Source organism: Xenopus tropicalis, chromosome 1, assembly GCF_000004195.4.
Source record: "Xenopus tropicalis strain Nigerian chromosome 1, UCB_Xtro_10.0, whole genome shotgun sequence".
Lineage (NCBI taxonomy): Eukaryota > Metazoa > Chordata > Amphibia > Anura > Pipidae > Xenopus > Xenopus tropicalis.
This window is the reverse complement of record NC_030677.2, coordinates 84,055,173-84,068,260: the sequence shown is the minus strand read 5'-3', so window position 1 is coordinate 84,068,260 and position 13,088 is coordinate 84,055,173. Positions and strand designations below refer to the sequence as shown.

The 13,088-nt window shown below is 34.9% G+C and overlaps 1 protein-coding gene across 2 annotated transcripts; it reads left to right on the top strand.

Moving 5' to 3' along the window:
• On the top strand, window positions 1-12,775 carry chrnb3 (cholinergic receptor, nicotinic beta 3). 2 transcript variants are annotated; one of them, XM_002942897.2, is made up of 6 exons: window positions 1-288; window positions 4,745-4,896; window positions 8,802-8,846; window positions 9,595-9,704; window positions 10,300-11,182; window positions 11,952-12,775. In XM_002942897.2, the coding sequence occupies exons 1-6, from the start codon at window positions 231-233 to the stop codon at window positions 12,084-12,086; spliced, it is 1,383 nt and encodes a 460-aa protein (XP_002942943.1). In that variant the 5' UTR covers window positions 1-230; the 3' UTR covers window positions 12,087-12,775. The 2 variants fall into 2 exon arrangements, with proteins under 2 accessions (XP_002942943.1, XP_031759255.1); XM_031903395.1 differs by lacking the exon at window positions 11,952-12,775 and having other exon boundaries at window positions 2-288; window positions 10,300-10,813; window positions 10,917-11,047.
• Window positions 12,776-13,088: the final 313 nt, after the last annotated feature.

Sequence of the window (13,088 nt, the reverse complement as noted above, 5' to 3'; positions counted from 1 at the left end):
GTACTATTGCCAGTATCTGCAGGAGTTAAACAGGGCAGGGCTTATGATTCAAGCATAGGGTAGAAGCAGCTGAAACAGTAAAGTAAGCCTCACGGATTCTTCTACTGTTCCTAGAAACAGCACAAAATTGTCTCTCTGTATTTCAGGCTTTTAATATTCTCAGTGTCGCCATAAACTGATCTATGGAAGCCAGTCTCTGCAACTGATACTAAAAAGAAGTCTTCTTGAATATGATCCTCTCTGCTCGTTTTCTCTCCTTATCTATTACTGTGTATTTCATCAACTCCGGTAAGTGCACTTTAGACATGTGTACAATTATTTAAGCATGTTTGCCTTGTTGAATGGGAAGGATTGTGATCCGCGTGTAACTGTTTAAATGCCAGCCAGGTCCCTTTGTCTGAGCATTTTGTTGAAACACATTTTGTGGGAAGTTTAGTTAAGTTAATTTAAAATGTTTTTAAATACAACATTATAAAAATGTAAGTTCATTGTTATATATAGATATCTGAAGTAAAGGTTTATTTTAGTTGCAAAAAGGAAATTATGCATTTTAATTGCATATAGAAGTAGGGATGTCCAAAAAAAAGTATTTTCTCTTTTTCCGATTTTGCAGCATTTCTTGTCCTCATTTGTAGCTAAAGTCCTTAATACACATGCTTAAAAAGAAATGATGATTTAAAGAAAAAAAATCTGATATTATTTTGAGGTGTTAAAACATAATTTAAATGTACTAGATGCTTATGTGTTATGTATAAGAGAATCTGTAACAATGGCAAAAAGGGAGTGTGGGCTCAGCACAATGTCTCCACTGTCTCTTTTTAATACATCAGCACTGGCTGCAGGGCTTTATTACATAGGACAGAACATACTCTAAGCACACTCATAAGCCTATTAATCCTGGAGTTTTACACTGATTTTTTTTGTTTTATAGAACATTAAAAGAGTTATTTTATTTCAGTAAACATATATACATTTATGAATGTGTGAAAAAAATTCTTAAGAATTTAAAGATTCAGACATATATATACAGGTATTAGACCCATTAACAAGAATGACAGGGGCCTGGGGTTTTCCGGATACGGGGTCTTTCTGTAATTTGGATCTACATATCTTAAGTCCACTGAAAAATTATTTAAACATTATTAAACCCAAAAGGAGTGTTTTGCCTACAATAGGGATTAATTATATCTTACGATCAAGTACAAGGTACTGTTTTATTATTACAGGGAGAAAGAAAATAATTTTTAAAAATCAATATTATTTGGTTACAATGAAGTCTATAGAGAGATGGCCTTTTCGTAATTCTGAAATTTCTGGATAACAGGTTTCCGGATAAAGGATCCTATACCTGTATATATAAAAAATAAGTTATATTGTCATTTATAATCTACAAAGGATAAATTAGCATAATTTTTCTGCACAGGGAAGTAGATAATTCCATACAAATATCACTATTTGTTTTACAATGCTCTTCAGATGTGTCTGCACAATCATACACAACGCCCAGAACTTTCATTCATTCAGTTACTAATGGGGGACAATCTATGCACTTGGGCAATAAATTAGAGCTCCAGTAATGTAATTCTTCATGTTTATAACTACAATATACTTCACAAACTCCCCTTCTAATTCTACTTCAGGATGAATCAATTCATTCAGGAGGGGAGTGAAGTAAGTACTGTTTTGTCTGTGATCAACAGCACTCATGTTGATACTGGTGTTACAAGAAATGTAGTACAACAATACATATATATGTGTGTGTGTTGTGTGTGTATATATATATACATACACAGTGTATACACAGTATACATTTACGCAGTGGGTGTGTATTTATCACTCCCAACCAATGCTGCAAAGAGTAAGAGAGCCAGAGACCAAGGGATTAAGGGGTTTTGCATGATTTGGGAAAATCGTGGCAAAAAATGTGATAGAGAAAAACATTATTGTTTTATTGCTGCAACTTTGAGATTTTTTAAATCACAATTGTAAAAAAATCTCTCCACCTAAATCGTGTGGCGATATAGTTATACTTATATTTTCAGCATTCAAACCATGTCATATTTACCATATAGGCACTCAAGGGGCTATGCCTAGGGCAGCAGCTTTAGGGAGAGCCTATATGGTAAAATAACATTTTTTTGGGTGGGGGAACCTCCCAAGTTGCTGCTGGAAAATTGCCATTTAATTCCGGTGGCAGAGAAGAGGGGGTATGGGGGGAAGGGGGGGTACCAGAAATTCCTCAATGACAGATGCATAGTAGGACACCCCCTTTTGCGCATACATTGTTTGGGCTCTGGGGGGGTGCACTGATTTCATGTGCTGCAGAGCACAATTACCCGAGTTATTTCTTTTTTTACAATATATTTGCAATTGTGGTTTTGTTTCTAGAAAATAACTAGATGAATTAACGCATTCAAGAAATTTCATAAACGTGAATATCTTCACTTAAATATGTCCATAGGAGTATCTCTTGTGAAGGCAAGGTCCAGTAATAGGTCCAGAGTTATGCATACATGCCATTTTCTTTTATTCTGAAGTATAAAGTGATAAAACATTTAAAAGGCAGCAAATCAAAAGAAATACTTTTCAGTGACCATACAATGTATCGCTTTATTGCATCTCTTCCAAGAAGATTTGCAATAAGTTGTGCTAAAATCATTAATGATGGTTTAGGCTTTTTACACAAACACCCTGTTACTGTATATATTTTACCAGGCTCTTTTAAGGGTAAAGGAGAAATGTGAGGGTAAATAAGCTGATATAGTTTAAGTATATAAGATGCATAAAAGCAGGAGAATTAGAAGAATATTATTAATATAAGAATGGGTGCAAAAGGGCTAATTCTACTGAATTTGGTGTGTTCCATCTAATGCTGCCTCCCGCCCTCCTTTTAATTCACTTGCAGACCCCCGATAAGTGAGTATGCATTCTCCTGTTAAACCCTAAGAGGGGAATGTAATAAACTGAACTATAGGAAAAAATATCAATGGAACAAAAATAGCATATGTTGTGGGCAAGATCTTTCTCCATTCTTGTTTCAATATGCCCACTTTACCAGTAATGCTGTTACTTTCACCCCAAGTCTTTGCTTTAACATTTAAAGATCAGCTCTTAAGTAACATGTGCCTTGTGGGAGTACATACATGTTATCTGTGAGAATGCATATAACTTCTGTGTTGGGGGCAATTTGCTACCTCTTCCTGAGTGTTGCTTGAAGGCTGAAATGCCCCTAAGTATAAATATAAATATTTAACATCCATACAGCTCTGAAACAGGTGCAACTGGAATTTTCAACAAACCTTTTAATTCTGTTTGGATCACTGATGTGCGTACACAGAACTGTTTAGAAATACACTATCACTTTATTGCATTTTTATGGATATACTGTAAAGAATTTTCATTAGTAGTATTTTTAGCTAAAAGACGGAACAAATAATTCAAAAAATGTAGGATAAAAAGAAGCAAAGCAATAAAATAAAATACTGTAAAAGTAAAAACATATGTATGATATATTAGGCCTGCACCTTCAGAGGACTTTGCAGGCATTTACATTACACAAAGCTATGCATTATTATTAATTTTTATTACTAACACATATAAAGCACCAACAGTGATGTGCAGTAAATGTGTATATATATTAAATATCTAAAATCAATAACTGCCACAATAACCTACAGGAGTGATCCCCAACCAGTGACTTGTGAGCAACATGTTGCTCACCAACCCCTTGGATGTTGCTCTCAGTGCCCCCAAACCAGGTAGTTATTTTTTAATTCCTGACTTGGTGACAAGTTTTAATTGAATAAAAACAAGATTTACTACCAAATAAAGCCTCCTGTAAGCTGATAGTGGGCATAGAGGCAACCTAATAGCCAATCTTAGCCCTTATTTGGCACCTCCATGAACTTTTATGATGCTTGTGTTGCTCTCCAAGTCTTTTTACATTTGACTGTGGCTCAGGAGAAAGAAAGGTTGGGGTCCCCTGGTCTACAGTATACCAGAAAAAAAGAGGCTATGCCCAAACAAGCATACAATCTAAAATAATTAAGTATATCCCTTCCCCATCAGGTGGAATGTAATGATCATTTTATATTTGTTATTTGGGTAAGCCTACTTGTTCCTTGGTATAGATGGGTGGGTTGTAATATTTGTCTCAGACTGGATGGTCATCATATACCTTATAACACACGATATCCCTCCTATTGTGATTGGGGGGGGGGGCAGTGCAAATACCCAAGCCAACCTCATTGAGAAACAAGCAGAGAAGCTGATGATGTAATTATGCATCTTCACAGCGCAAACAAGCCTATGTTTGTTCATGATCATTATAATAAAACTATGCATGCATGATTGTGTAAGTGCATATTTTTGATATTTGTCTGCAAGTGTTTGTTTTCAGGCACTGTGCATATGCCTTAAGTCAAACAACGGGGGAGCATTTTGAAAAATTAAGTTCTAATATCTAGATAGCCTAAAACAACAATAATGTTTAAGCAATGACTTTCTATGTAAAAGGTAAGGACCAACTGGTACCACTGAACACCCCTATTAAGATGAACTTAGACTTGTCTTACTAAATGCGCAGGCTACTAGCAACCTTAATGCCCGCATGGTTCCGCTTGAATATATTCAGCAATAGCTGTAATATTATTTGCTACTAATTTCTAAACTGAATGTTTATTTATGTCATAAACTATGAAAATGTTTATTTATGCATGCACTAATATTATTTTTATACCTTCAGGTTTTGCGAAGTTTCATCCATTAGCAGAAATAGAAGATGCACTGCTTCGAAAACTTTTTGCTGGTTACCAGAAATGGGTCAGGCCTGTGCTAAACCCAAACAGCACCATTAAAGTAAATTTTGGTTTAAAAATATCACAACTTGTTGATGTGGTAAGTAATAACAAGCTCAGACAGAATAACAAGGAATGTTGCTCTTTTCTGCATTGTAATCGAGTGGGGGGTGGGGGGGGGGCATAGAGGTAGTCATTAGTTTATTCACCTTTAAAAGTTAACCCAAATCTACCATGCAGGATTTACTGAAAAGTCCCACAACCCTTTGTGTAATAGAAGTCACTGCCTGGCATACCATAACATAGAATAACATAAGTATAGTATAACATAATACTATATGTATTATGGTTCACTGAGGGAGATTTCAGTGAGGTGTTTGGCCACACACCGGGCATGCCCCCTTTACGGCCATGCCCTGTTTTGCCTTAACCATGCACTTTTATGCCACCAGCCTACTTTAGTATGCAAAACAGAGACCTATGCCGCACACCCTTTGGCTCTCCAAATAATTAAATGCCCGGTGCACACTGCTGGAGGGATCAGCACCATCCCAAAAACCAAAGTAGCAATAAAAAGCGAATGGCACTCAGAACTGCAAAAAAAGGGAACAAGCCCTTTAAAAACCTTTATTGCGGAGGTGCAACGTTTTGGGGCAAAGTGACCCGATGCTTGAAAAAGGGGTCACTTTGCCCCGAAACGTTGCACCTCTGCAATAAAGGTTTTTAAGGGGCTTGTTCCCTTTTTTTGGAGTTCTGAGCGCCCTTTGCTTTTTGTTGCTACCAGCCTACTTTAGGCCAATATATAGATTCAGGAGTCTCCCAAAACTCGAATGTAAGCTTGGGAGTTTCTATAGACGTCAATGGAAGTTGTTCTAGGCAAAGTCAAACCATATTTTCAAACTCGAATTTTAGTTTGCAAACTCAAAAAATTCAAGGCAATTGAGTTTTTTATTCAAACAAGTTTTCTTATTAATAAATAAGAGAGCCTACAATATGCAAGTTTATTTGTTTTAAAAAAACAAACTCAAATTCAAAACTCGAAAACTGTTAAATAAGTGCATAAGTGTAGTGTAGTGTAAATGTAAGTGTGTACAGCTATCATAGGCAAGAACATCACCTGCTACATAGTATAGATAAATACTTTTCTACTACGTTGTCTTTTATTTTTCTGTTTGATCTTTCAATACTCCTAATGTTATTCTCACAATACTATCACATAAGGCTGCGACAAGGCACAGTTGGGAGCCAAACAATAAATCTCTGCTTTATGGCTTGAAAATAACTGTATCAGGGGTCAAACCACAAAAACTGTTGGGGCTGGCTAAATTACAGATTGTAGCTGTCTTTAAAATGTAGCAGAAGACAAATGTAAATATATGTGAGATGAAAAAAATATGGTCTGAGAGGAAAAAAAAGTCTTGTGGAAAAAGGGGTGTTGCTAACGAATGAATTATGATAACTGAGGGGCTTACAGTATTATGGAAAAGAAAGAGCCAGGCAACCTTTGGGAGAAGTATGAACTATAGTTAAATAAGCTGTGTGCTCCTTTTCCCATTGAGGTTTTTTAAGACCCAGCGTAGGTCTCTGTTTCAGCGGTCACATAATGGACTCTTTGATTTTTGGGTATGCTAGGAACAGTTATATCTAGATGGTTATTAGATATGCAGAAGCCCTGGGATTAATGCAAATGTTATTGGGAGGGCCTCAGTTATACAGGGAATAATGATACAGGCAGTACATGGGAGTGAGTTACTAAAGAGTGTCCATTCATTCATGACTATAAGTCTACCCACCCATGTATAACATACTAATTAGATTATAATGTATGACTGAGCAAGACTATGTTCAGTTAGTTGGAGAAATTTTTTTCTGTTGAGAGAACATAAAGTCAGAAGAAAATGGAGAGTAAAATAAATATACCTAAAAATTATTGGTGAAATAATGCTGGTCTGGTTATATTCTAAACTTTGTTATGAGAAAGAGAAACCGTGCATACTGCACTGCAGCCGGCAGTAGACACTGCCCTGAAAGGTAATAATACCTATACCCTGTGCACCAAAAATATTCTGCTGTTGTATTCATATGTTTAATATGAGCTGTTCTCAAGCTTATATACTTAAATGAATATTATATACAACTCAGTTAAAGTTTTTTTGTATACACTGCAGAAAGATAGTCAAGTAGATAATTACTACATTTGGCTACTATGAATAATACAATATTTAATTAACTGCTATATACTCAAAGACAATAACCCAACACCTGTTTGCTACAGGTGTGAGACCAGGACAGTTTTTTTTTTCTTTTATTTTCTTCTCTTTTTTAAATTAACCTAGTTCACTTATCAATATTCACTTATCAATCAAATCAATTGATCAATTGTGAACACTATACAACACTATAGTGCAAGGGTTTTTCATAGTGTGTATTATATATAAATATGCAAAAAAAACAAGCAAGAAAAAATAAATAAGAAGTTATAAATTAGAGCCTAGTTTGTCTTTAATATACATATATACATTAAAAAAAGATGTTACTAGCTAACAACTAATACACTACACAGAGACAATCAAGGCATATACCTTCAAGCTCTTTAAAATAAAGGGAAGAACAGAAAATCTATTAAATTAGGTCATTTTTTTTTAACCAAAAAGCAGCCGAGTGTGCAAAACAGCAGGGCGAAATCCTGTTCGACTTGCAGCTGGGCTGCCCTTAAAATGATTCACATTAGTCATCTCCACACACATGTATCTGTTATGACAATGACTGTGACTGGGCTTTTCCAGGCTTACAATCATACTTACTGGCTGCAACATTATTTATTTAACACAGTCAAGTGTAATTGTGTTTAATGAGCAAGATACTTTTTTTTAAATTTCCCAACAAATTACAAAAAAAGGATTTTACATTTTTAATGTCCTATTTAAAAGGTCTGTATACATGTTTTTCTTTCTTTTCTACTAATGGAAGTTACTTTTATTCAACTAAATATTTTAAGCCAACCCATAACATATACATGTTCAAATATACAAGATATGTGCCTTCTATATGCAGCTTCAGGAATATGCAGCTAAAAACAGCAGTAAATGTTTTCTGCTTAAATGTAATTGACAAGATGCTAGACTTCAATTAATCTTGCCTTCTCAGCATTATTGTCTTGGTGGGTAAAGGCATATACATTGACATGGATCTCCATGGATCAAGCAGTGACAGGGGGCAGAATGTGTTGAATGCTACAGATTTCTTTCTAAAGTTCCATTCTCAAAGCACCACATGCTGCCTTTAGACTTACAGCATGTTTCATCGCTCATTACATTCATTTTTTCAGCTTTCATTCACATAAATGACAAGAGGCAGGAGGCTATGAGATATACTGGTGCACAAATGCTGGGTGTGCCATAGGGCTTATGGTCTACATCTGACCCGAGGGAATCAATGGCAGAGAGATGCAGATAAGGGAGACCTGCAACATAGCTATGTATGCAGCCTCTTTCTCATTTATATTATGTAAACATTTTCAATTTTTGTCCTTTGTTATTGCCTTTTCAGTTTGCTAGACTGTGAACACCAATCTATCAGAAATGAAGACAAAAAACACTATATTTTTCCCCCAGCCTCTTCTTTATAAAATTACACTGGCCAGGGTTGCTTTCATTTTCTCAGGTATGCCACTAAAGAAATCCTAGAAAATTGGCATTTTTTTTGCCCTTTAAAGCACTTACAAACCTTTGCTCTACTATTTACACATTCTTTTGATGAACAAATAATTGTTTTTCTATTTTGAAATTTTAATAGAATATTTTATTTATATATTTTAAAACCATCATCAGCCTTAATTTTACTTTTTATTAATATATATATAAAACAAAAATGTCAGTAACCACCTAATACATATTCCACAAGGTTTTTCAACCATATTATCCATTATAATTGAAGAACTTTTATAACAGCAAAATCAACTTGAATTGATATATATATTTTCTTTTGCTATTTATCTTTTGACAGGATGAGAAAAAACAGCTGATGACTACAAATGTATGGCTAAGGCAGGTAATCAAAAGTACTTTTATTTTTCTATTTCAAAAGAGCAGGAATTGTTGTAAGTAAATGGGAAATTGTGGAGTAAAATGAGTATACATAAAAATGCTTTGCTATCCCTCTATGACAAATTACTCTTTCAAATGAACTACAGGTATAGGACCCATTATCCAGAATGCTCGGGACCAAGGGTATTCCGGATAAGGGGTCTTTCTGTAATTTGGATCTCCATACCTTAAGTCTTCTTAAAAATCAATGAAACATTAATTAAACCCAATAGGTGTGTTTTGTATCCAATAAGCATTATTTATACCTTAGTTGGGATCAATTACAAGGGTACTGTTATATTATTACAGAGAAAAAGGAAATCAGTTTTAAAATTCTGAATTATTTGATTAAAATGGAGTCTATGGAAGATGGGCTTTCCGTAATTCGGAGCTTTCTGGATAATGGGTTTCCGGATAAGGGATCCCATACCTGGATTAGTAAAACTCAAACAACATAAGGGTAAAGTTTATTTAATGTGTATACACATTTCATTTCGGTCTATTGACAATTTTAGTGTACACAGGTACACAGGTGTAGCCTTCTGTATTTCCTGTCTTGGTACCCTCTATCATCATGATAATCTTATTTGTGAAAACACCAAAATTATTATTTTCTACAATAGTATTCTGTCTTTTCTTTACATCAAACATCATGTGGTGAAGAAAAAAAATCCTTATTCACCAAGAAACTTGTGTATTTATTCATGTTTCAGGAGTGGATGGACATGAAACTTAGGTGGAATCCTAAAGATTATGGAGGGATTACATATATTAGAGTTCCATCTGAATCTCTGTGGCTTCCTGACATTGTACTTTTTGAAAAGTAAGTTTTTTTCTTTCTGTTCAAAAACCTATTACATGATAGTAGAGCTGGGTTCACGGGGGCACTGGGTCAGCTACCCACACAGAAGTTGGGTTTCAGATTCCCCATCTTGGGCATCCTGTATGGGGTGTCAGAGAGGCTGACTGCTCTAAAATAATCTAAAGGGAAAAAATGTGCATGCTGGGTGGGGAGTTGATCATGGGAAAAATTCCTGTCCTGCCAAGCACCACATCATTTGGCCTAAATGTAGGTCAACTGGCCTATGTTGGGTTGTTAGTAAGGGGGTCCTGTACATTTACTCAACCAGACCCACGCAGGTCTCTTCCTCATGTAAATTAAGTTTTTACTCCTACTACAGTTGTAACTATTGCCATTAATAAAAGAAAAAAACTGTTTTAAGCTTTTGTCATCTCATAACAAAGCTATTACTACAGCCACCTTTCACTTGTATAAATATTTTATTAAATAAAGAATTATTTAACTATATGTTGTTCATCTAGTCTTTGTGCAATCAAATGCGACCACTTGGTTTAGGAACTCACTGATTTAACTTTTGGGAAATTCTAATATCCCATCACTTTTTTTTTATTTCTAGTGCTGATGGGCGTTTTGAAGGTTCTCTCATGACAAAAGCAATAATAAAATATGATGGAACTGTAACATGGACTCCACCAGCCAGTTATAAAAGTTCTTGCACAATGGATGTGACTTTTTTCCCCTTTGACCGACAAAATTGTTCAATGAAATTTGGATCATGGACATATGATGGGAACATGGTTGACCTTATTCTGCTGGATGAGAATGTGGACAGGAAAGATTTTTTTGATAATGGAGAATGGGACATCCTAAATGCCACTGGATTAAAGGGAATGAGGAAAGATGGACTTTATTCATACCCATTTATTACATATTCTTTTGTTTTGCGACGTCTTCCCTTGTTTTATACTCTTTTTTTAATAATCCCCTGCCTTGGTCTTTCATTCCTGACTGTCCTAGTATTTTATTTGCCATCTGATGAAGGGGAAAAACTCTCCTTGTCTACCTCTGTATTGGTTTCTCTTACAGTTTTCTTACTTGTCATTGAAGAAATTATTCCTTCTTCATCAAAGGTAATTCCACTTATCGGAGAATACCTTTTATTTATTATGATTTTTGTAACTTTGTCAATAATCGTTACTGTTTTTGTCATTAATGTTCACCATCGGTCCTCAGCTACTTACCATCCAATGGCACCGTGGGTAAAACGGCTTTTCCTGGAAAAGCTTCCGAAGCTTCTCTGTATGAAAGGACATGTTGATCGCTTCTCCTTTTTTGATTCAGAAAGCGATGTCTCTTCTGCCAAATCTAAACCCTCTGGCAAAAGGAAGAACATTCATGCAAGTGATGGGGAAAAAGTCTTAATTGCCTTCTTGGAAAAAGCAGCAGATTCTATTAAGTACATTTCAACACATGTAAAAAAAGAGCACTTTATTAGACAAGTAAGTAAGACTAACCTTTTGCTTACCTAAATATTAGCTTTAAGGGGAACCTGTTGCCCAGACATAAAACCCATGTATAATAAAAGTCCTTTGAAAATTAAACATGAACCCAAAAATGTTTTTTTCTATTAAAATGACTATAACTGTTATATAACTGTATTTAAAAATCTGAGCTGTCAATCATATATCGCCTGCTTTGCAGGGCAGGGCAGGCAATTGCATTCACTTTCCATTCTGCACTTCCTAAATATCACTGAATTCCCACATTTCTCTTCCCTCCCCACCACCTATAATTGTGTGGCCTGTGCGGGCATGGGAATTAGGTGCCCTATTCTGGCACACACACACACAAGATCTTTCTTAATAACAGTGTTTGCAAAATGGCGCCTGACTGCTTGCTGTGACTGAGATACAGTCTAATTAAAGTTAATTTTACCTGACTAAAACGATTGAAATGGATTTGGAATTATTTTTTAGGGTGACAGGTCCCCATTATGTGCTGATCTTATCTAAAAGTGTTAAGTACTCACACAAAATACTAAACCAACCTGCAAAACTTGTTAAGTTAATTTTATAAACAGAGCTAACATCAGTACTGATTTATCAGTACTTGAGATTTAAACCTGACCCTACCCCTTCACTATTTAATAAATCAGCCTAAAAATATACTGTAGGCACATGAAAGTTCAGCTTAATAAATGGAACACTGATTTCTTACACAGTGAAAATGAGTTATAATTGTATGTTAATCTTATTTTCTTTTGCATAGGTTGTTCAGGACTGGAAATTTGTGGCTCAAGTTCTTGATCGCATCTTCCTTTGGTTGTTCCTCTCAGTATCGATCACGGGATCAGTTCTTATATTTACCCCTGCGTTACAGATGTGGTTGAATAGTCATGTCTGATATGTATAGCAGTTATAGCAGTAACTATAGTAAAGATGACTAGGAGAAGATTTTTTTTTTAATTGTGTATATCAGACTGTGTAATGGTTAAGGTGTTTTTTTTTTTTTTATTTTTAAACAGAATAATTTATTCACATCAAAACGCGTTTTATTTCTTTCAGCATACTATACTTGAACATAAGTTTATAATATAGGTCCACAGCACATGTATAAATATATTAGTGTCTGCAAACTGCTTTTCCTCACAGTTGCTTAAGAACATTTTTCTTTACTAATGATAAAACAAAACAGAGGCGCCAAAAGGATAAAATTAGCTAAAAACACTTAAAAACCCAATGGGTAATTCAGAGGAGGTAGTAATGAACTTACCTCCTCCAGGCAGACACCAACAAAAGTGGTAATTTTCAACAATAATTTATTCACAACAATATTGCAACGCATTTCGCAGGCATTTCCTGCTTCATCAGGCAATGTAGAATAGGAGCAAAAAAACAACAGTGTCTTTGTATAAACACACCAGGAGCCTCTGTTTTTCTTTACTAGGCCACATAGAACTTACAAGATATGTTACAAAAGATAATTATTAATATTGCTATTTATTAAACTCGCCTTTGCATTATATTCACTTATGGATGTGTCTATGTATTCAACTATGATCTGTTAATTAAAATTTCTTTTTAATGATCTAACCTTGGGTTGCTTCAACATCTACATAACCTCAACATGCCCAATATGATATATTATATAATAATTTTTAATTATTTTTTTAAACTCTTATGTTGAAATTTGATGAACAAATGATTCAAGTACATCTCAAATAATGAATTCAGTTCAGTTATTGGCAAAGAGGTCTTAAATATATATTACAACATGGTGGTTCTACAGAGAAAATACATAAATACTTGAATACAAGAGAAATACAACAATTTAACTACCCGCATGGGGCAACATAGAAGAAAGGAAAAGCAGATTGTTCTATCTTTAGACTTTCTGATAAAATCC

What these genes read in the sequence shown, in the direction of transcription:
- chrnb3 (XM_002942897.2), top strand. Translation starts at nt 231, where the DNA reads ATGATCCTCTCTGCTCGTTTTCTCTCCTTATCTATTACTGTGTATTTC. An exon ending in TGTGTATTTCATCAACTCCG is followed by an intron (nt 289 to 4,744) that starts GTAAGTGCACTT and finishes TTATACCTTCAG; the next exon opens with GTTTTGCGAAGTTTCATCCA. An exon ending in TATCACAACTTGTTGATGTG is followed by an intron (nt 4,897 to 8,801) that starts GTAAGTAATAAC and finishes ATCTTTTGACAG; the next exon opens with GATGAGAAAAAACAGCTGAT.